This window comes from Chelmon rostratus, chromosome 10, assembly GCF_017976325.1.
Source record: "Chelmon rostratus isolate fCheRos1 chromosome 10, fCheRos1.pri, whole genome shotgun sequence".
Taxonomy (NCBI): Eukaryota; Metazoa; Chordata; class Actinopteri; order Chaetodontiformes; family Chaetodontidae; genus Chelmon; species Chelmon rostratus.
Window position 1 is genome coordinate 14,141,699 of NC_055667.1, and position 24,546 is coordinate 14,166,244.

General features: G+C 44.9%; 1 protein-coding gene across 2 annotated transcripts in view; it reads left to right on the top strand.

The window, feature by feature from the left end:
• znf385a (zinc finger protein 385A) overlaps nt 1–24,546 on the top strand; it is a 55,177-nt gene that overhangs the window by 26,809 nt on the left and 3,822 nt on the right. The window contains exons 2-6 of one of the 2 annotated variants that reach the window (XM_041945662.1): nt 1,331–1,482; nt 7,401–7,511; nt 13,014–13,188; nt 19,841–20,200; nt 24,041–24,225. In XM_041945662.1, the coding sequence (XP_041801596.1) occupies nt 1,331–1,482; nt 7,401–7,511; nt 13,014–13,188; nt 19,841–20,200; nt 24,041–24,225 (983 nt within the window). Of the gene's footprint in view, nt 1–1,330; nt 1,483–4,351; nt 4,734–7,400; nt 7,512–13,013; nt 13,189–19,840; nt 20,201–24,040; nt 24,226–24,546 lie in introns of those variants that run through there. The other variant, XM_041945663.1, reaches the window with a different exon arrangement.

The window sequence follows — 24,546 nt, forward strand, 5'->3', positions numbered from 1 at the left end:
CAGTTGCGGATATTAAGAGGCTTAATCTAAGAGCTTGCTGAGGCTGAGTTTTGCTGTGTGGGCCCATCACTATCATCCTTGACAGAGGTTAAAGAGGAGACGAGGGGGGGGTGAGGAGGAGAGGAAGAGAAGGCAGATGGGAGCAATGGCGAGAATAGGGAGCCGTGTATCATTATGACAGCCTCGCATGCTTATATAGGAGAATTAAACATTGACATTGTGCACAGGTGTGTGCGTGTGTGTGTGTGTGTGTGTGTGTGTGTGTCTTTGTGGATGTGTATTACTCATGCTTTGGGGACATAGTATTGCACAGTCACTTTGTAGGGTAAATCGTTAACTTTTAGGCTGAAGACTTGGGTTATGGTTAGTGTAAATTTCCAGGAAATTAATCTAAGTCAATGCAAGGTCATCTGAAATGACGGAAACATAACTGTGTGTGTATGCGTGCAAGTGTGTGTATATTTTGTGTGTGTGTGTGTGTAGGGTACCCTTGCAGTGGTGTTCACAAGCAACTGCGTTTTTCAAATCCTGTGAAAATCTCCTCAAACAGCATGTTGGATACAGTCAAATCCAGGGAGCATGTGTCAGACCTGAGCAATCAGAGTCTATGATTCAATCATTCCACAATTAGACAAAATCAAGTGATCCAACTCCGGTGCATGAGTCAGGATGACAGAAAGCAACACACGCTGAGATGAAACTCATTATCATCAAGCTGCAGATATCTCCCAGGAGAGGAGAGGCGACTGGCAGGCAGGTGGATAAGAGGAATCCCCCAACGCCTCTGTGGCATTCTTTTCTTCTCCATGGCATTCCTGCTTCATTTGATGTGAATGTTTTTAGTATAATGAAATGCTTCAGTGATGTTAATTCTACAAAGCCCACACAACCCTCTGTATCGCAGCGTGTGTGCGCAGCAGTGCTGCTGCACTTTGGCACTCCAGTCTTGTCGCCTTGTCAGGAAAACCAGAACGTCTGTCCACAGCAATGATTTGGGCGTCCTTAATGGCCCAAATGCTGCTTTTCCGTCGGGGTGCCACAAAGCTTAGCTCTGTCTGCGAAGAAATAATTACTTTGCAGTGCAATTATGGCTCATTTGGAATTCAATGGCACAATCTAGGCAACAACAGCATGCAACCCATAATAAACAACTCAGTGATTGTTTTCTTTCTCTATTTTTATTTTATTCTTTATTTAAGTATATTACCAGAAGCTTGTATTGCTGGTTATTATCTTAATTGTAAAAAAACAAACATGGGAGCAGTCATACTGTTTTAGACATACGTTACCACATGTACATTTATCTATCTCTGTCTTTTTCTGTCTGTAGGAGGCATAAACCGGGCGGGGGCAGCAGTGCCGACGTTCTTGCGGACCCCGACTATGATCCAGCCTCACCTGGACATGAAGCCCTTCCTGCAGTTTCCCATGGAGACCCCCCCTCCACCACACAGCATGAGCCTCTTCCACAACTTCAACACGGTGAGAGCTGATGCAGACACACACACATACCGCAGTCTTCTGACTCACTCAGTGCAGTGAGGCAAACGCACGGGAAAGGCCGGTTTCTCTCCGTAATGCTTTCACATCGATGACTGCCGAATGCAACATATATTTTTCTAATGCCTTAACTTGCTTTAAAATGCATCTTTAAACCGTTGCGATGGGGTGTGGTTTTAGGTGACTTCTCACCCTTACCTTTAGGGGTCGTTTCCTGCATGTTGGGTTTCAAGCTCTCGTCATTCTAAGGTGCTGAAAACATCAGGAATGCATGTTGTGTTAATTAGGCCTCACTATAAGGGAAGTGGGTTATTTCTCAGACTCCAGTAATTCATGTACACGCACACTGTGCCCCATTCCTCAATTCAAAGCCAGTATTAAAGAGAAGTTCTAAGGCCATCTTTATGGCTGTGCATTTCAAACACCGCAGATTGTTTGATGTGGTATTTATTTCATTGGAGATGGACCTTCCTGTTTCCCCAGGCCCCAACTAACATCTTATCATTAAGATTAGACCGTAGAGACATTTAGCATTTCACCAACTCAGCATAATGTGCCGCCTGCTCCTCCAGACTCCATTAGGGAATGTCAACACATTCTCATCAGCAATATGTAAAATCACTGAACTTTGTATGTACTGTATGTGGGGCGATGCTATTCTTGGACCCTGTCTGCAACAGAGTTATTCTCTGCATGTGTCGGCCTGGTATATTTGGCTGCAGTTTGCAAAGGGGAGACACAACAATCTCCTGTCACTAATTGGATATTATGTGGCACGTGTCTCGACCACGTATGGCACCACAGGGATAGTAACATGAGGCCAGACACTGTTAAACACATTTTAATGATACAGTCATCTCAATTGCCCTCCATGGGCTGCGAGTGGAAGCTCTCACTGATGTTAAAACTGCAGTGCACCCAGCAGACATGGATTAATAGAGATACTGAAACGATGCAGGCACTCAGTTTCCACTCTTGCGTCTGCTAGCGCTTTCTTTCTTCTCTCTGTCTCGCTGGCCCCCTTCTGAATCTCTCTCCCTCTCCCTCATTCCGTAACTTCCCTCTGCTCCCCGTCCTCCTCTTCAGAACGTTAACTACGTCTGAAGGTCCAGAGGGATGCTGTGAATGTTAATAGCTGTTGCTGCTGATGACAGCGAGCCAGCCCTGAGCGGTGTTTTACAGCCTGCTGGCCAGGAGATGGGGCCATAGGAGAGGCTTGGAGGACATTCTGACCTTATGGATGCACCGCATACTGCCACATACGCGTGGACAGTACTTAAATGCTTTAACTGCATTGCATTAAATGGAGCCTGGCTGACGCATTCAACCTGATAGTACATCTAGGTCTAGTAGACCTAGATCCAGGGGAAATGCCAGAAGTATGCATTTTGCAGCCATATAAAATGCAAAACTAAAAGATTCAGCTTTGGTAGCTGCTAATGAAGGCTACGTCTTGATGTTTCCCTACAGAGGACGTCATGGCCATCAGCCTTCGCAGAGATGTTTTTATGTTTAATTTAGTGTTTTGCAGTTGAGTAAATTTATACAGGAAGACCTAGAGTAATAGAGTAAGTGTTTACAGCTCTGTTTACATCACTGACTATATTTTATGGCTTGTTGGGCTTTTAGGCAGACGGATGTTTGAGCAATCAGAGACTCCGCTTAGGTCTGGTCTCTTTCATATAACTGTATAAATAAAGGGCGAACTAGGATTAATTCACATTAAAGGTACCGTTCCCAGTGTTTTAAATGCCTCCTGGTGTCTGTCTGCACCAGCGTGCTGTGATAAATATGCATATGCACAACACTTCAATGAAGACACAGCATTATAGCAGCGATAACACTGAGAAATGTCCCTGCACTGAGCCGGCTGCTAGTTATTTTATCATTCTGTCTTAATAAGCGATCTGTGCTGAGTTTGTACAGTCTTAATGAGCCTCACATTGAGGGTTATTAGCCCCATAGTAGAGGAATGGCCTCTCCTAAAGCCATATACAGCTTTAATGGTCCCTCTAATGTGATTTGTCCTCTACCTGCCTGTCTCGCCCAATGTGCCTCGAGACAGTGACGAGGCTGAATTATTTATCTGCAGCAGCTGGTCCTGATATAGACGCACGCTTGCACACCTCCGAGCTGAGCTGCCTACCCTGATGTGGACCTAGGCTGCAAAGTCAGGAATTTTTGATGAGCGTGTCTAATCATGCACAACCACGTGCAAACTTGTTGAGTCTCACCTGCTGTCTCACCTCCCTTGAATTTTTATTTTTTTTTGCTCTCTTCCTAAGCAACACAGTCTCCAACAGTATGGGTCCTCCTTCAAGGCACATTTATTCCAGCGCTCCAGATTAATTAACTGATGAGTTAACATACTTGTTACTTTTATAGGTTTCAAACTGAGGCTCAATCAAAATAGTGGTCGTTCAGAGTATGTTTTGTAGGGCTTCATCAGATATGATGTGCACTGATGCCAGGCTGAAAGGCATCACATATGTCTTCGAACCACTGTAGCAAGAAACCCGACAAGAAGAGTATTGTGTCGGCGTGTGTATTCATGTGTGGTTTGGTCGGGGGTTGGCAAAAGCACCAGTGGCTGATGATGACATTTGATAGATGGTGCGAACTTTGGGAAGACGGAGGGGGGTCGAGCAGGAGGAGAGCGGGACACACAATCCTGGCTGCATCTGGACCGATCAAGTATGCGTGAAGAAGGGGGTGAGAGAGAGAGAGAGAGAGAGAGGGACGGAGGGAGAGAGCGAGAAGGGGAGGAGAAAACTGGAACCCAGAGTGAGGAGAACGCACTACGGGGAAGCGTGAGGCAGAGGCAGAGAAAGCAGCTGAGAGGAGAGGGAGGCTGAACAAAAGGGACAGGCACTTGTAAGGTGATGTGTCAGTGAAAAAGAGAGACAGTAAGGCAGAGATTTGAGAAAATCCTCACAGCATCCAGTTCTCTCAGAGCATTTCAAAGAGAAGCAGAGCGTGTGCCAAAAGAGGAAAAACAAAGCAATCTTTGCTGGCAATGCATCACTAGGCACAAGCCCTATTTTATTTATTTTTTTGTAAGTTAGTTTGTATTCAGCGTTGTCAACCAACAAGAAGGCTGAATGAGTGAGGAAGGTGCACCACACACTCTCAGTCTCACACATGCTGAGACCCAAACACACACCTCGGCCAGCAGCACACACACAGGAGGACCAATGCAGCTCCAAACTCCTGCAGACACGGAGGAGAAGAAGGTGAGTACCTTAATGCTCGGAGCTTCTCGCGTTTTTTTTGTTTTTGTTTTTGTTTTTCGCCCAACAGTATCTCAATCTGGGCACAACTCAAAGCAGCGTGCAGCTTTGAGCTTCAAAGGCTGTTTTTATCTGGCACGGTGCAGACTTCACGGTGACTGCCAGAGTGGTCCCACCGAGAGTCACAGAGCAGTGCATTCCTCATCGCTGGAATTCAACCCTGCCAAACGTTTTGTTGCAGGGAATTGATCAAACACACTAGAAGAAGGGAACAGAAACAAAGTAGGGATGAAAGAACGGGGGGGGGCGGTAAAGTAAAGACAACAAAAGGAGATGTTGGAGAGTTTAAGTGCATGCCGTTGTGCAGTGAGAGAGATGCTTGCTTGCTCTTCGGCCTTGTTTCTCCACAGAAGAAGGCCTGTGTTAGCAAAAGGCATTAGGGGGTTTGGGTCTTGAGGCCCTGTGGAGCTGTTGACATAACCGCTGAGTGATGCTGCTCTCTTATGTCCGCCAGAGCTGTCACCGGTTTCAAACAGCTCAAACTGACATGAAAGCTTCCAAAACTCACTCATTATTATTAGATTTTAGAGATAAAATTGATTTAGTCAAGAACTATTAACGCAGGAAACTCAAGCCAGTTTCAAATGCAGTTTCAATGCAATGCTGATTTTTCTCAAAATTGGTCAGAGAGACTCAGTGAGTTTTGGAAAATCCCTCTTCGGTTACATCACAATGCTCTGCTCCTATTTCATGAGGATATGTTTTGGAGAGCTTTCGGGTAAGAGGCCGTGTGAGCTGCCGGCCAAAAAGGCTCGCTGGCAGCTGGACTGTGTTTTTAACAGCTGAATCAACTGGATGGATCATAGCTGACCCACACCCAGAGTACTGAACCGGCTGGCTGGGGAGAAGCCCATGATTCATGTGTACAGTTACTCTACCGAGCCTGTTCGGCTCTTGTTAAAATCTCATCTCAGGGGTGGTGATGGGTCACAGCATGGACACCCACATACAGTATTTAACACAAAACTCTTCAGTTGTGTATGCTCTTAATGTGGGAGTTGGGGTAACTTTGAGTTGCTTGCTTTGTTGTCTTCAGCTGGGCAATGCGTGCTCACTACTGAGCTTTCTGTGCAGTTGCTCATGACAGTTATCATCCACCAACATCTTTGCTCAATATCTGACCCCCCATCTATCCATTTGAATTCACAGAAACAGCAGCAGCAGAGCCTGCTTTAGGCTGTTTCTGGGGAGAGGAACAGAGGGAGTCATGGAACGGGGAGTATGGGAAAGAAAGCCAAATGAGATAAGAATGTGCGATGTGAGGATGTCCGGCCTGGGCCTCCTTCTCTCTCTTTCTGAGCTCTTTCCCACCCCCCACCCCCTTCTCTATCTGTCCCAATTCATCTTCCTCTCCCACTCTCACTCATTCGCTCCTCCAGATGGTGTGTTTCTGCAGCGTCCTGTCACCCAGCTAAATGTCTTGGACCTCCTCCCCTTTTCTTCCTTTCTCTGTTTACCCGGTTTCTTTGGAGTTGCCAAGTAACAAGCACCATGCAGAAATTCAAATTGTCTGTGATTGAGTTATGAGGATATTCACTTTAGCTGCTGTTTTCTCTCCGTCTCACCAGTCTTAAGCCATTTGTGTATCAGATGAGGCTGTGGCTCTGGGTGCAACATAGCTTAAGGGAGAGCTTGGTGATTAGCCATATTAAAAATAGTGATGAGCCAAATTGAGTAATTTAGAGTCTGTTGGGCTCTCCAAACCAACAGACTTGCATCAGACTTGGAGGACTCTGTGGAACATTCCCTCACTGCCATATGAATTCAAAGCACACAGTATCATATCCATTCTGTTCTTCGGGCCAGGACTCTTGTTTGTCTTCATTCCTTTTCGTACCCATGCACTGCCACATCATCTTAGAAATTTTGCCCGGTTTTGCTGTAGACACAGTGCCAGGCAATTGTCTGTGGTGGAAATCCACACCAGTCATTGACTCCAGACTAATGCTAAGGTCAATTAACAACAGTCACTAGATAAATTCAGCTTCAAACACAGATAAATAATTGGAATGGAGCCCTTTTAGATCCGTACAGGCAGGGTCTTTTGTGTCTGGGACAGAGTTTAAGTGGGCGACTTAGCCACTGACACGTTGGGGAGCTGCTAAAGCGAGTCAGTTAAATTTATACGAGGTGCTTAACACAACAGAGATGATCGACGTCCCAGCTGAAACAATTAGCACAGGGACAGTATGAAGCTGCAACCTGGTCGGGATCAGATGCTGAGCTCGGGTAGGATGCAACAGATGTCTCAGTTGTGGCAACACAATGTCAACACTGACCACTGTTTGCAGCACATAAGCATAGACAAACAGTACAGACAGACACTGTAAAACTCCAATCTGTGTACTTTATCCTGCACTTCTTGTTTTCATTCAGACTTTTAGGTTTAGTGTAAATGGGCAGAAAAACTGTGGGCCTCTCTGCTCCACACTGGCCTCTATCTGCGGTAGAAGGCATAGCACATTTACACCTTACATCATTATGATGGACTGGCCTGTCGACTTGTACCACAGAGCTGTAGCAGTAGTAGAAGTAGATGAGTATGAATTACAGCTCACAGATTTCTAATGTTCTCTCTCTCTGTCTCTCCTCCTGTCATGTTTCTGTCAGATGGACCCGGTGCAGAAGGCCGTGATCAACCACACCTTTGGAGTACCATTGATCAAGACCAAGCGGCCAGTCATCTCCTGTAACGTCTGCCAGATCCGCTTCAACTCAGAGGTGCAGGAACATTAAAAACAAAAACACTTTCCCACGTGGCAGTAAACATGCTGCATCCTGCTGTTTGAACACTTACACTTTTCACCTCTTATACAGTTTCTGGAGGAATGTGTTGGAGGGCTCTCTGTCCTATTCTCTCTCCTGAGAGCGGGTATAGACACAAAGGATGTGGTGCATTTGTTTGGGCTTTGTTTTGGCAGTTGCGACCCCGTTGGAATTCAATTTGTTTCAGTTACAGTGTAGAGTTAGTGGAAGCAATAATCACTGCAGCACAAAGTCTCAAGAGCTGCCGCAGAAGCAGAAAGAGGGGACCAGTCTTTTTTGCCTGCAGAAAGGTTTCCTCTTGCCCGTTGACACGGACAAAGCTCGGTTCAGACTTTGAAAATGTGTGAAGTTAATTTCATATTTGTGTGTCATGAATTAAGGATCTCTTTAGAATTAACAGTAAGTTGTTTTCATGCTTTCTATAATTCTATCAATTATTTTTAACAGCAGCTTCATCTGTTTGTCCATATGGTGTAGTTTATATCTAAACTCATAATGGGAGCTTAATGGCACGTTATACCCACGGGCAACTTGCACTCATGACTGATAACAAATGAACGAAAACAAAAATCAGGTGGAAGTTTTTTTCATGTGAAGCAGTCCTACCTCAGTCTTTTCCTCTCGCTGTGGTTCAATGGGGTAGACACATGACAACATCAGTGCCAAATGTCATGTGTGCAATGTATAATTTGGCTGTGATTCTCCTTATTCAGTGGTGCAGACTTCAGGGCCAGGGCGTGCATCCATCCACAGTACACAACATTAAGGAGTGGACCAGTGCTATATATACTCTTCAGGTCTACAATCATGGTTTCCATGTGGTCAGGGAGCTTGCAGGGCTGTAATCTTGAGCCTGCTCTTTGCTGAGTTCTCTGCCGTGTGTCTTCACAGACACAGGAAACAGTTGGACAGAGATGTTTATATGATGAAATACTCTGAGCCTCACAGCTAGCAATCAAATAGGGGCTTCTTTAGTGAAGACACGTCCTGTCGGATAAAGTTAGGATATACAGTGATTCTGCAAAGAATTTAAAGAATTTAAATATTTAACTGAAGGGTTAAAATAATTTTTAATGATGACAACGAAAAGGAAAATACATGGAGCAAGAGAAGCAGCGAATGTGTCCAGATTCTACTTTATTTTTGCCATCACATCTATCTCAAAATAGAATCAAAACGGATTGAAAGGTATGTGCAGAGTGAGGTTGTAGCAGTAGGTTACACTTTTCCTGTCAAAGAATAATCCATGATGGATTTTCTATTTTTTTGACCCTGAGAGTGATATCTGGCCATTGTCTGGCCCCGTCCTGGACAGATCCGTCCTCCTCCCCCTCCTCATGCTGCCACTGATGTGAAGCACTGGGTAACTGACTCAAGACATGACTTCATTTTCTTCAGCTTCCTTTATTTAACCAAAAATCTTAACCAACCAAAACAAAATTAAAATCCTAACCAATGTAACCAACACAAATTAAACAAGGATAAATGTAATCTCTGTAAACACATCTGCATCTGAATACAGAATCTGTAGTAAGATGTTCGTATTGAAAGCACTTTCTATTTTCTATTTGCAGTCTGAGTAGTGCTGACTAATCACATTTGATTAGGTTTTGGTTGTATGCAGGTAAACAGAGTGGAGGGCAAGACATGGAGCACATTGACCAAAATGCCATCTCAGAATCCACCAGCAGTCACCTGATGATAATTTAACTTTTTATTACCTTTATTTTCATTTATCTGCATTCTGATGCAGATATCTAAAAGAGGAAGTCTTGGCCCGGATATCCGTTATATATAATCAGGATATCAGCTGGCTACTTTGCCGATAGGTTCCTCAGACTTAAGTGTGGCAAATTACAGTATACAACATATCTAGATCATATGCAGTAAAAGACAAAGTTCAGACAAAATCCAGTTACTGTAAGATGCATGAACAGGTTTCTATCTATGAGAAAGTAAGGGTCATGTCATTTTTATTTGTGCAGATGTGTGTGAGGTTACAGCTAGTGACACCTAGAGCAGCCCTGGATTACAGCATGTCCCCACTCCTGACAGATAAAAGACACACACAAACACACACTCTGCCGTCATTGTCACATTCGCTTCCAGTGTGCACAAGAAAGTAAGCACACACTGCAGGAAATCAGCAATGTCAAACTGTGCGTCTTTTGTGCTGTCCTACTAAACCCGGCTGGAGAACAACTGTCCTCCATGTTGCCGTAGAATGACTCCCCACCCACACCGTTCTTTTTTACATGGTGTCAAGTCAGGATGAATATTTCATGGATGAAAATAATACACTTCGAAGAACCCTGCGCTGCATTCCCCACCTCATATTTCCAGCCCTGTCTTGAGAAAAGGGATTATTTTGCCCTTGTTGCTGACATTTCTCCGTCTTCTTCTGCCATTTGTGAGTTGATTGGGTTGCTTGGGTCAAAGAAAGCAGCCCACCATGTAATGTCGTGATCAATGTATTTGTCTTCGAAGGATCCGGCTCTGCCGTCCTGCTCCCACCCCCTGCTCCCCTCATTTCACGCATCATTTTGCCAACATTCATTCGCCCCATTTGATCTTTCTCACTGTGCCTCTCTCGTTCTCTGACTGTCTCACTCTCAGCAACCTTCTCCACCTCTTTCTATCCGTCTCCCTCTCTCAAGCTGCATTATTTACAGTGTGGAAATGCCTAAAATTGCCTGCCACTACTTATTATAAGATGCATTCGTCAAGGGCATGGATTAGTGTCTGGCTCTGACAGCCCCAGTGCATCTTGGGAAAGAGGGAGAGAGGAGACTTGGAGGGGAAGGAGAGGAGAGGAGGGAAGGACAAGGGGGGAGGGGGGGTTTGTGCCTTGCTGTCCCTGCGTCGTGTGGTGGTGTGAGGTGTTAAACGGTGGTTTATGCAGAATAACCTTGGTGGCGTGCTGCATTAGTGACATCACAGGCTCCGTCGCGCTGCATTGACCAACGTCACAGTTGCTGCAGCGGGACCAGGCTGATATGCATCCCTTATTCTCTCCTCTCTCTTCTTCACCGCTCTCCCCCTCGATTCTCTCACTCCCCCCCCCACCACTCTGTTTCCTGCTTGTTTGTTGTGACAGTCTATCTTCTATTTTCTCTCACTCCTCTCTCCTTTTTTTCCTTCCTCTTTGTCTCATCTGGAGCTGCAGCTGTAGCCATGCTGTAACATCACAGCTTTCCCCTCAGAATGATAGTCATGCTGGAAAGCGCTCGTTCAGTTTGAACCCCCTGCATAATGAAACACAGGCATAACAAGCTGATACGGCGCAGCTTTTTTCCTCTCTCTGAGATTTGTCTCTTTCATCATTCACATTCTCGGCCCAGCTCTTTCACATCACCTTCCTTGTCTTGTAGCTCGCTGGCTAGGCACCATTTCGCCTTCATCTTCCCTTCATTCTATTTCCCGTCTCTCCATCCAGGACCTCACACTGATACTCAGCTGCTTGGCAGTTGATCCCCTTGGCTTGGTGGGAGAGGTTAAGAGAGCCTCTGTGACCACCCCGCCATGCACTGCCATATACCTCTCTATCTCCCCTCATTCCTTCTTTCATCTGAGAGAACACTTCTCTCTCAGCAGTCCCCTGCCCCGCCTCCCCCCATCATCGCTCTCTCCACCTTGATCTTCACACTTGCTAAAGCAGCTCCTTAAGACCCCTTTGACAGGGTACAGTTACAGAGGGTCAGCTATATCGAGAGTGCTGTTTGTCATCATGATTTGCCAGAAACGTGATCTTCTAAGCACTATAGCCACCGCCCCTGGATTACCGCGCCAGCTCACGTCCTGGATGCCATCAGGGACACACGTACAGCAAACATACACAACCGGCCTCTCAAACATTACTCATCACCCCCTGCCTGCTTTACCAATCCAGTCTATCCCGACTCCTGAGCCTCTGGTCAGTGTGATGTCCTAAGTGTCAGTCAAATTCTCCAAAGCCTTTCAGCACCTATGGCAGCTGTCAGCCGCTATTCAAGACCCCGTCTCTCCCTGGCAACTAACTGTAATCCAGCCACTTAATAATCATTTTCATGATCGGCCCCTTGATACGAACATTATTTGCCCAACACAGCACATAGCATGAAACATCTGCTGTGTGAGAATACTTGTGGAGATAGCAGGGGGCTCAAGTGCAGTACTGACATAATGTGTCTGTATCAGCAAGGAGCCTGTTTGTTTGTTTAATTGAGGGACACTTAAACCATGATAGAGGGGCCATAAAGAACGGGCGAACAGATGGCAAATAAAGTTAAATGAATACCCCCTGCGAATATATATGTGCATGACTGTATATGTGTGTGCTATTGTTTTGTTACTGTGAAGCTAAGCTTCTGGCGGCAGCTCAGTATAGCAACCCTACATCTCATCCGCCATGTTGTCCCTGACTCACATACCTTTGTGCAGACGCACAAACACAGGCGGACTGGAGACAGACTCCCCTGGTGTCCCGGCACACTCCTGACAAATGACACAACTCCGGTGTTTACTCTCTGAACAAACACATTAGCTGCTACCTAGCCTTTCATCAGGAGATTAGCCACCCTAGCTTCTGTAATGGATCTCTGCAGCGTTCTTTTTTCTTCACTGGAATGCCGGATGAGCTCCAGTCCCTGAAAACCTCCAGGCTCAGGGTCCACGTCCCCATTTTATCTTTTTTATGAGATATTACAGACAGGGGCTTTGCTGCCTGCTAGCATGTATATTTAGATTTTGACCACTCCACAAGCAAGCAATTAAGTCTGGGACTGTGCAAGAGCCTGACCCTTTTCAGCGAGCAGCTGAGGGCGATGGCTGAATTTATGTTGTAGGAACCCGTGTATGACAGCTTCTCACTGACAACGTACTGTAAGAATGTGTGTGTGGGTTTTGTATGTGGGAGTGTCAGTGCAGAACTTATGGGCCCTCCAGGCAGATAAAGTGGCATCCCACTGGCCCCAAGTTCAACTCTCTTTGGCATGTCTGTCAGCGTGACTGTAGTAATGAAAGCTGGAGCCAAGTGCTGTCAGGCTGTATGTAGAGGTTTAGACGGCAGGGTATGCATGTCAAGACTTTGAGCTCAGCAGTTGTGTCCAATGCAGACAAACAGATGATCCAAAAACAGATGTACTGTTTTTTTCTGCATGATAATTTGTTGTTAATTTGAAAACCTGACAAAAAAGATGATTAAGGGACAAGGGTTGTGGGGGTTGACAGGTCTCGAATGTATCCATCACTGCATCATTACATCTTTTTGTTCCCATGCTTGTAATCCATCTGTGTATCCACTGTAAACCCGCCTGCTGTCTGTGGCTCCACAGAGCATATTGAATAACATGCTGTCATAATGACATGCATGTGTGTACGGATGTCACAGTGAGTCTAATCCCGCCTGCAATGTTTTATTCACCTGTTGGCATTGGCGCTACCACATTAACATGTTGTTTTTTCCATGTTCTCCTGCAGAGCCAGGCAGAAGCCCATTACAAAGGAAACCGCCATGCCAGGAGAGTCAAAGGCATCGAGACCTCTAAGACTCGTCCTCAGGAGGGGGACAAGCCTCACACAGTGCCCCCCACCTCCTCCCCGTCTCCGCCTGGCGCCCCTGGCACTGCCCCAGACAGCGAGCCCAGCAAAACGGGTGAGAGAGCAGACGGTACTAACAGACACAGAAAAGGAGCTTGTGTCAGTTTTGTTGCACAACCTTGATCCCAAAAAAGTTGGGACACTATGTAAAACATAAAAAAAACAACAGAATGCGATCATTTGCAAATGACCTATGCTGATTTTGTTCCTGAGCCCATGTAGTAATTTCCTAACAGTAATGTGCTCACAAAGTGGTACCCAATCATGATTCGATCACCTGTTACCAATCAACCTGTTTACCTGTGGAATGTCCAAACAGGTGTTTTTGGAGTGTTCCACAACTTTCCCAGTCTTTTGTTGCTCCTGTCCCAGCTTGTTTGAAACGTGTACAAAAATCAATGTTTTGTCATTTGTACTGTTTTCAATTGAGTATGTGTCAAAAGGACTAGCAATCTGTCACATTCTGTTTTATTTGTGTTCTACATAGAGTCCCAACTTTTTTTGGAATCGTGACTGTAGAAATAATCATTACAGACTGCACAGGATGTCCAGAGGCTTATCGTTTTGTTGGGAAATGGAATGGAAAATATGCAAGAATAACAAAGGCATCTAATTAAAGCAGTTTTGCAGTGTATTGTTCTTCTTGTGAGCATCTCAGCTCTCTGTGTGGTCTGATGTGGTTGCAGCAGAGCTTATGGCCAAAAGCACTGTCACACAAACCACAGAAACTATTTGCACTCACAGTTGTGCCTCACACACTGACTGACATTTAGAGACGCTTCTTTTGTGAAAAAGCTGAATAAAAAATCTCAGGTGCCAGGACAGTTTAACAGTCTGCTTCTTTTTGATATGAACTGTTTTTAATGATAGTTAAGGTATTTTTGATTTCAGAATAGTGAGGAAGTGACTTTAAAAGTAGGACACAGATGAATAAGTTCCTTTCTGTGGTTCTGGACACATTAAATTACATGAAGAAATTCAATTTAGCCTTAACTTCAAAGCAGCCGGCCCAAGTCAATCTGAATGCAGCTACAGTTAGTAAGTTCTGGCAAAGGCTTGATGAAAACAGCCAATGATCAGGTGACTAAAGGCAAGTAGGCTGATAGAAAAACAGGAGGAGTCTGACCCAGTTTTCCAAGATGGTTGAGAAGCCTAAATTCAAATCATAGCACAGACTTAACCGAGTATATAATATCCAATATGCATTCGCTGCATCTGCTAGAGACTGAACAAATGAATAAATGTTCACTGTCGGAAGAGATACTCATGCTTCATTAGTATTTTTTTTTCTGTCTTAATTAGGGACAATAATGATTTATCTTGATTTGCTAAAAGCTGAGCAGCTCAGAGAGGAGAGTGGACTAACCAGCATGAAAACCAGACGTCTGGCATCCCACTTGAGTGACAGGCTGATCAAAGCAGAAGCATCATTACTGCACCACAGACAATCCTGTGTATTAGTCCGGTCTAACCACAGCAATGCTTTGTTCATATGAGCGATCCGGTTTGGTGTCCATCCATTTACGCCGTTGGCATACATGGCAGTTTCTTGGCGCCTTTTCAAGGAACCCCACTGTGGCGTGCATATGCTGGTGTGTGTGTGTTTGCACACTCCTGAGTGACTTATTACAAAGTGCAACACCATTTGCCACAGAGTCAAAATAGACCATGTTGCCTCAGCCCAGGATGGTGGTAATGAGTGCTAAGACTGAGAAAAAATAAAGATGACACCACTGTGGAAGAGTCTGATAGACCAGGATCTAAGCCAGCGTCTGATAGGACAGAGACAGCAGCTGATCTGACTTTAATTCACCACTGGCAGATTAATCTATTAGTTGAATGAGGATGGTTGAGGCGTCGCAAGCTCTTTCTTTAGCAGTATGTCTTTAGCTCTGTCTGTGTTGTCTCAGTCTTATTTTCTCTCTGTCTTGCTCATCTTCCTATTTCTAGTCATAATGCAGAGGCTGGGTACTGTGTGCCTCTGCCCTTCTCTGTTCTCCACCCAGAATTTTCCATTCCCTCAGTGTCACCGCTCTGTCCTTGGATCACACATGAGGCAACGAGTAGACAGGCCACGTTTTGTTGACATTTACAAAAGTTTCTGTAGCTGACTGTTTACCAGACATTTCCACCTTATTGACGGGAGGGCACAGGGCAAACATGAAGAATGAAAAGATGAAACTCGATTCCAATAAAGGCCAAAATGCAGCAACATAGCAGCACAGAGGCTTTAGCATTTCACTGTCTATGACCCTTATTTTATCCATAAAAATAACACTAAAGCTAAACGCCTTCTAGCTGATCCCAGAGTAGCAAGAGGGCCAGTCCTTTTCACTCTCCTTTCCTCATGGGGGATCTGAGATCGGCTCCAGGCCGGTTGCTATTAGTGAGGCCTCAACTCCAAGAGCACGAGGAGCCAAAACAAGCCTGCCATGATCGAGATCTGAAAGTAGCAACATGTGAAAGAATGCCTTTTTCCATCCAAGCCTCTGTCTCGTGACCCTAGAACCTTGTCTCTTCCTGGCTTGCCTGCACGCCTGCTTGCTTGTGAGTGTGTGATTGTGTGTGTGTGTGTGTGTGTGTGTGTGTGTGTGTGCATGTCCTCAGTGTGATCCTGTCCCTCCGCTCCATGGTCTCATGGGACAGATCTCTGGGAGCAGGCAGCTGTGCGTGGCCTCAACTGGGAAAGCAAAGTCAGGAGGATGGACACTGTGGTTTGGCCTGTGGAGACTAACACAGGTCACTCTGGGGCGGTTACTCTGAAACTGACACACAGATATGTAGGCTATACACATAATGCATGCACATGCATATGCATGTACACCAAAACACACAGCACACAGATGGAAGGACGAGAAGTTTTCCCACAGTGCAAATCCCCGACAACACAGAGCGGCATTTGTTGTTGATGTTGAGTGATTTTTCCTGTAAATGGCCTGTTTGTTGATCTGGGATTTCACACAATATCGCATTCCTCCGAGACAATCACAAACGATGCCGTAGAAGTACTGCGCATTATAACACTGTTATGACCTTCTCTTTTACACTGCATCATTTCTCATTAACATATCAAATGCAGTCAACAGTGATGGCCATGCTGAAGGCTAAAACGGCGAGTCGCAGCGGACTCTTTGAATGCTGTTGCTTCCTTAACCTTACGGCTATCAGAACAGGTCACACATTTTATAGCCCTCAAAGGGTTTGTGGTCAGAGTTGCCCCCAAAGAGGAGGCCCTTGGCTTTGAGGGATTTGGAACTGTGAGCTGAGGGTTTGGCTGGGCCTGCGGGTGATGGAGAGGCAGCTGTTTACTTGGAGAGAAGCTCTGCTCTTCCCTCCCTCCTTCCCCTCCTCTTTATCCCTCTGCTGTCTGACACTCCCACTCTAATGAAGGGCCCTGTTAAAACCGCCCTGATATTATAGCGCTCTTTAGGCCACACAAACACTCAAGCACGCACACACACACACCCAAGGTCAATTAAGCAGATGACTTTCATGTGAGGGCTAGGGTTGCATGGCTATGAGGCGACTCTAGTGTTGAGTTACACAAAGCTGATGCATATTTGTTGTTGTTCTTGGAGTTGCAATTGCAGGGATTTTTTTTCTTAGTAGGGAGTTTTTTGATGAGATCTACCTGACATAATCAACATAAGTATCTAATAAACATAGCTTAAATGTGTGTGTGTGTGTGTGTGTGTGTGTGTGTGTGTGTGTGTGTGTGTGTGTGTGTGTGTGAGTGTAACTCAGAGTTCAGATGCAAGCCAGACTGAGAAAAAGGCACCCAACTGCATAATGAATGAGGTTCGGCTCGGGCCAGCATTGGGTTTCGTAGCTTGTAAATCATTAAGAATGGGGGAGCAGGGGGGCACTGCTGGTAGACGGAGTCATCCTGCCTAAGAAACCTTCACCCTGATCTCTCACACACAAAGAAACAGGCACACACACATATAGAAACATGCCCACCTTCGAGCTGTCACGCCCACACAGTCAATACACCAGACCCGCGTTAAACCTCCTGGCATTTTTGCCAGAGCAGTTTGTTGATGACTTGTAAATCACAATGAAGCGAGCCTCTGTAATCTGTTTACCTTGGTTTAAATTGCACCGCTTTCATCCGACATTTAACATAAACAAAGCGTATCTGTCACCGCATGATGTTCCACCCAGGACTGATTACAGCAATAACTCTGTTGTTCTGCTTTCAGCTTTACATTTCACATAACAGCAAAGAGCCAGCTCCTCATGTGGTTCAAGACCCGATGGGATCACCCACATTCTTTGCACAATAAGCAACATTTGCTTACACAGGCACTCCTTTTTATAATGCCTTCCGCGCTAATTCCACCATCAGTTTTAATATTTCCAAGAAGCTAATGCAAACTAGAGAGACACTTAAGGAGCCAGGATGAACTTTGACTCTTGCAGCAAACAACGGAAGTTCTTTTGGTCTGAATTTGAAGTGGACTGTATCAAATCCCACGGCTTTATCAACAAAACCTCTCCCCGTGGACTGCATACTATACATAGCTTTAATTTCCTGAAGTGGATTAAGGCAATGCAGACACACCAGGCTATAGTGTAAAGCATCTGGACTGAGTTATCTCCCTCTGCTGACCTCTCCCAGTGAATAATGTCTTCTTCTGTTTGGCTACGAGGTCAGCTAGCAGGGAAGAAGGTCAGTTAACTGCCTTATCAATGTTTAATTAAACTCCCGGTTTCTGGAGAATTAAGTAACTCTGACAGTCAAATTTCCAGGGCAAGAAAAATACAGGAATTTATGTCTGCTATTCGGAGAGAATACTGGAGCAAATCTTTAACACTTTTCGTTTTAGTCAGTAAATATGATTAAAAAAACCTTTGCTGCTCAGTGAGATTCAGAATTTTTGGTTGCTGAGAAAGACAGTGAATACTGTGGCTAAGAAGGCCCCGAGGGGTTTAGCCTCAAGCTGAACTTGTTCTCAGGGGGATGAGTGTAGGAGAGATTAACTGTGGTATGAGGTGAAAACAGTGACTGGATGTGATGGTTTGGTATGACAGACCTCATGAAATCCCTCATTACTATTTGCCCAACCACCTCTATTCCCCCGCACTTGATCTTAACTGAAACCACATGTTATGGACCCTGTGGATTCTGGGTTTGTTTCTCCTCATTGCATGTGTACGTGCCTGCCCGTGCGTGGGCAGGATTCAGCAACAATACTGGAGAGAACTGCTTTTGCCTCGTCACTCCGTCTTTCCTGCACTTGCAGGTACAAGCTCTGCAATCAACTTAACCAGCTCAGTCAGCGATGTGGCAACATAAGCACATTATGAGTCACAAACCTCTCCAAAAGAGCATTTACCCTCACAGTGCTCTTTGATCCAGGCCCGGTTTATTGACTCCTCAATGCCATATAGATCCACAGTAAGAAATATTCTTTTTTTCCTCCTTTCAGCAAAACATCTGTTTGACAAACGCTCTGCGCAGCCAGAAGCCTTGCAGCTGGAAACTTCCAATATGGAAAGAGAGAGGATTTTGATCTTGGACAGCAGTGGAATGGAAAGCACTCACAATGGCATGTTCATCAGAGATGATGTAATGGAGTAGCCAGGGCAACTCTGAAGTTATACATATTACACAAATGATCATATACTGGCAGGGTGGAACAAAATCACGACCCCTGTGGACTTGTGTAATAAAATAATAAAGCATGCATGTGGGAATCCTTACAAGGAAGGAACTGCTAGGAGCAGTTAAAGTCAATATTTGTTTTCTTCCCATAAATATTCCGTGTTATCCCTTTAATACCGTAATGCAGCGGGGCTTTTCTATTGCCTGCACTCGACACTACATCCTGTGGAGTTTGGAGAAGGGCCTGCTAGTGCCTGATGATGGGGGGAGTTCTGAATACCCCACCCAAATTTAGGGGGTCTTTTTTCAGCCAACACCCATTGCTTAGCGAATACCAAAGTCCTTGCGAATGGGAGTGGCTGACCAGAAACATGTGTCTGGAAATGCAAACATGTTCTGTGATGGAAAAAGCAAAAGACGCCGTCGTACAATCAAACCCATGCAACAACAAGAAATGAAAACTGCCGAGAGAAAGCAGAGGGAAACCGTAAGAGGAGAGCTCACTTCATGATATTTTCTTTGGACTTCATGTCTCGCCCTGTGACAAAGCAAGTGCCATGTTGCTTCAACCCCAGCCAGAAACAACAGGTGTGCGGGAAAGAGTCAAAACACGCACAGGCAGAGGTATCTGTCTCCTGTTTCTCCCTTCAGAAACGTTTAAATAAGATGAGACCACATCAGTGGCAGACTGGCGTGAAAGCTTCAAAAAGCTTAGAAACATTAAACGCGTCCCTTTACACTCATGGGACATACGATTCCCTCCTGTGATCCACTTTATATGTAACTTCGATGAAAAGGGGCTCTTTTCAGCCAATTATGGTGTATACGGTAGGAAATAAAAAGCACTTCCGTCTGCGAGGGCTTTATGTTGGTTTGTCTGATCTACGCGGCAGGCAGTGCTGTCCACATTCAACTGGGAGTGGTTAGCGATGCGGTTTGCCATAGCACAGAGGCTTTTTCTGGGGAACTTCACCACAGAGTTTAAAGACAATGAAGTCAATAGTAAAACACTTTATTGTTTGAGTTATGCACTTTTTGGTTGAGAAAATCAGGTCTTGCATTCATTTTTCTTGCTTTGTTTCTGTCTTTGCTCTTGTAGATGAACCACGGCCTCTGTCACAGTTAAACGGGCCCCTGCTGGCCCCAGGGCCCCTTCCTCCTCTCACCACCCCGCCTACCCCGCCCATGGACTCCCCCGTGCCCTCAGTGTGCCCCCTCCTGCCCACCCCGACTCCTCCCCTGATGCCCCCTTCCTCCTCCTCCCCAGGCTGCGGCACTGGCAACGCCAGCTCAGAGCAGCCCGGCGCCGGACCCCCGGTTTCAGGAGCCACCGGCACCTCGGCCTCTAACAGCCCATCCAATCCAGAGACAGAGGAAGACAAGGCCAAGAAGTTGCTGTACTGCTCACTGTGCAAGGTGGCTGTCAATTCCTTGTCACAGCTGGAGGCCCACAACAAAGGTGAGTTCATCGTGAGCTCTGACTTGCTGAAATCACCAAAGTGCTTCTGCACTTTCCAGGAAAGAGTCAGTAATCCGACTATTATGTATTCTCCTTGGATCTCCTGTTGGTGAAGTATGAGTTTCTGGAGAAGGAACTTACTCCCTCTCACCAGCAGCTATGGCTGGATTCTTCTCGGTTTACTCAACCCGCACAGCTGTTGTTGTTGCTGGAAACAAAACACAGCACATCCTCTGCGTTAGGAGGAATTTTTCCAAGAAAGACCAGTTTAGCAACGACTGAGCATGTTACGACCCTCTAAAATGGAATTTAAAAAGTACACTAAAAGCGAGAAAAAATATGCTGCGGTTCTTAATGTAATACCATAATATAAAGACGATTAGTGGGCTCAGAGAAAACCAAAAATTGGCCAATTTAAGAGATGGAAGTCATTGAAAACCCCAGTTCCAGTTCACAACTCTGACAGCTTAACAGCACTGTTTTTAAATGATGATGTATTTTTTCCCGCCATGACAATAAAATACTAGTTCATAAAGAATATCACACATTGTAACCAAAAATTTAGCGACATTAACCAGTCATGTAATAAGATCTGCTATTAAATTCTCACTTATTGACAACATTTTAAATATATATCAGTATTTATATATTTTTTACATTTTACACTACCTCTAAATTAGTAATTGCCTCTTTTCAGACAGACTCCCAACATGATATTTTATTGACTTCTTACAGTCACCGGGTGTTTGGAACAATGCAGCAGTTTTTTTAGGAATGGTGTGGAGACTGAATCATGTGTTGAATATGAAATAACACATCTTTGTCGCGCAAAGACACACAAACGCACAGTCTATTACCTGACCGCCCTCCTGTCAGCGCTACCGGCTGAGTTGATGACTTGACTGCGACCCAGCAGAGAGGACTGAGAAGAACACTGATCAGCAGATAACCGATCTATTTGACACCGACAGCCTTGGCCCATGTAACCGAGCACTGATCTGGTTTCAGGAGCTCTGTCAAGGTGCCTCACCTGTGTGTGGCCGGTCTCCTGTACAGCCCTCTGCAAACACACTCCATTTGCTTCACCCACGCGAATAATAATTCAGGAGAAAACTCTCCCGCGCTCAAACATTAATGACTTGTCTTGTCATTTGCAGCACGCAGCATAAAAGCTGTTCCCCATAGCCTGAAGCCTTCCACTTGAAAAAGTTGCAGAGGAGGACGGTTAAAGCGGGTAACCACTGCATGAGGGATTTAAGCAGGGGAATAGGAGAAAAATAGGTTGTTGTGTGTGTGAGCTCACCACAGCACCAGCTTCAACATTCTGTCAGACAGCTTTCACACATGACGACACTTTCTCAGGGCCCCAAATACCCCTCAGGTGTCCGCTGCCTGCTTTAATCCTTCATGCCCTACCAATTTAGCAATCTCTCTGACCTTGTTTCCCTCTGGGGACATTTTGAATGTGCTGACCTCCACTCTTTATTCGGGGGAGTTACACACCCTCCTGCACATAAAGAAAAACTACAGAGACACAACAGACAATGAGGCACTGACTCAGTGTAACTGCATTACACTTGCCTTGAGTAATGTTTGGTGCAGCCAGTTCAGCCATGAAAGCAGCCAACAAATACCTCTTAAATTTGAATAATGAGGAATAATCAATAAAAGTGCAATCACTGCCACGATTAAGGCTAGATTAGCCTCTGGAGCACTTTTGGATTACATGCTTTATCGTGGGCTGATTAATCGTTTATCAGATTACACAATAATACATCTGCCTACTAGCATGTTGACGATGCACACGCACATGTGAGTATGAAGAGAGATGGCACATACACAGAGGTCACAGCCTGCTGTCACCCAGTCGACTCCACATGTCAACCTCTGGATGACTGAGAGCTGAAACAGTTAAAACCCGGGAAATGATCTGGAAGCAATCACCCTCGAAATCAAAACTGTGCGTATTAGCAGGACCCGAAAATAAAAACATATGTCGTGCAGACACCAAGACATGAGCAGCGTGCGTGGCACAGAACGAGCAGCAGAGAGAAACAAAAACAGAAAGAAAGTATGTTATGTACGTAATGTTATTTCGAGATTTATGCAACAATTTCCTGTCAGCCCAGTGCCTATTTATGTGTTTTCAAATGTTCCCTGTCTGCTTGTGTATTGGTCTACATTATGAGTCAAGCTTACAAAGACAAAAAAAAAAAAACACTGGACCTTCCATTGTCAGACCGAAATAGAACGAAGGCAAAAACAAACACGCCAAGAGCAGATTTCTGGCCACGAGCAAAATCCGTCATTCCAGACCCTTCCTCCGCAGTGGAGCCCGCAGCCTCCGTGTTCCCCACCGGCCACCCCATCCCAACAATTTCTCTCTCCTCTGTAACCTTAACTCTCAGAGGGATGTCAGAGAGTGACTAAAAGTCAGAGCCAATAACCGTAGGACGCTTTGCTTTGAGAGTAGAGGGGCGTAGCAGTAAAGGCAGGAGGGGGTAGCCAGGAACAAAATGTATGATTACTTCATGACATTCTTTGGCGTGCTGCTTTGCAGTCCACTTGACAGGGAAAAGTAATGTGCAAGAGCACCTCTCATCAGCCACCTGGAGAGGGACTGCACAACTTCAGAAAGCACTGCATGCAGTAACAATACACATAAAGGTGTGAAACATTCATCCCCACAGTTTTGAGGCTCCTATTATTTTTCTGATCTTTCATTGACAATATGAAGAATATGTTCAAGATTCAAGATTCAAGATCCTTTATTGTCATTGAGCATGACATGTCAATGAAATTTTCATTCATCTATGAATTGCTGAATGTTTGCTAAGTTTTCATTCTTGCTGATTAATGATTAAAAGCTGGGCGCTTGGTGGATCAGCCCACTATGAGGCCTGAGTTCACATCTAACTTTTTATTACTTTTTGTTGCTAAGAAACACATCTAATGATAATGTTTATTTGATTGTTTTGTGTGCTACAAATCATCTATAAAACAGTTTTGATTGCCCAGCGGTATTGATGTTTGACAAACGTTGGCGTTTAACCAGAAATATGACCATATCAAGTGAAATACAGCATGAACCTCTTCATTTGTTCCCCGTATGACAAAAGACAGAACTACGGCCCTTAAAGCACTAGTGTTTCATCATAGAAATATTTAGCGAAACAGTAAAAAGTACAGGTGACACGATCGGCACAGCAAACGTCCGACTGCAAATCCATCCTCAGACCAGACGAACCAGCTTCTAATAATACCCAGGCCATAAATTTCCAGACTTTGACATTTACAGTCAAAATTATTGATCTTGACAGTGAGGGTTCAGTGGTCCAGCACTGTCATTGACGGTGGCACATATGGTGATATAATTTACCACAGCACACACTGTGTGACCTTATCTCACCCATCAAAATGAATCAAAAATGAAATACTACTTATTACAACATGAACATCAGAGAGAGGTCTTAGCTCATTGTAAAGATCTCTAGCTGTCTGATTGCAGCCCTCTAGTGGTCAAAACTTAGCACTACAACTTCATACAGTGACATGCTCTGTTGTGCATATGTGGTAATTTACTGGAGAATCAAGCATGTGGTACGTTTTCTTTTCTTTCATGCCCTGATATTTGTCACTATCACTTTTACTCTGTCAGTGTTTTGAGTTCCACAGACACACAGTCCAGACTCATTTTATTTCAGACAGATGGAAGCTGCATGACTCATATGTTATAAATGGAGATTCATCTCCACTGCATTGTTTCATTCGATTCTATTAGCTTCTAAATGTGTAATTTCATCTTGGTTAATGGCATTACTGACCTGTGTTTGCCTGCAGGTACCAAACACAAAACTATCCTTGAGGCACGGAGCGGGCTAGGCCCCATCAAGGCATATCCTCGCCTGGGCCCCAAGCCCAGTGGAGAGCAGGGAGGGGGGCCGGTGGACCCCAACACTCAGGAACGAACCTTCCACTGTGAGATCTGCAATGTGCGGGTCAACTCCGAACTGCAACTCAAACAGGTACCAGGAAGAAATCATGCACTATAAGTATTTTTATGTAAAAATATTTTGAATCAACTGGATTTGATAGTTATCTGTAAAATACTTGACACAGAACATAACTGGCTCTTTGGAAGCATTTTGTGAGAACATTTCTAAATCTAGCAACCTAATATGGAGCAGATTCTCTTTTCATTACATCTCATTGTAAAATCCATGGTCTCCAGAATGGTCTCAACATATAATCATTCCCAAAACTGTGCATAAATCTGCTTTTTCACATGCCTGGGTTTTCTGTCTACGGCAAATATTTTCGCTCAGGGGAAGTGGTAATAAATTGTG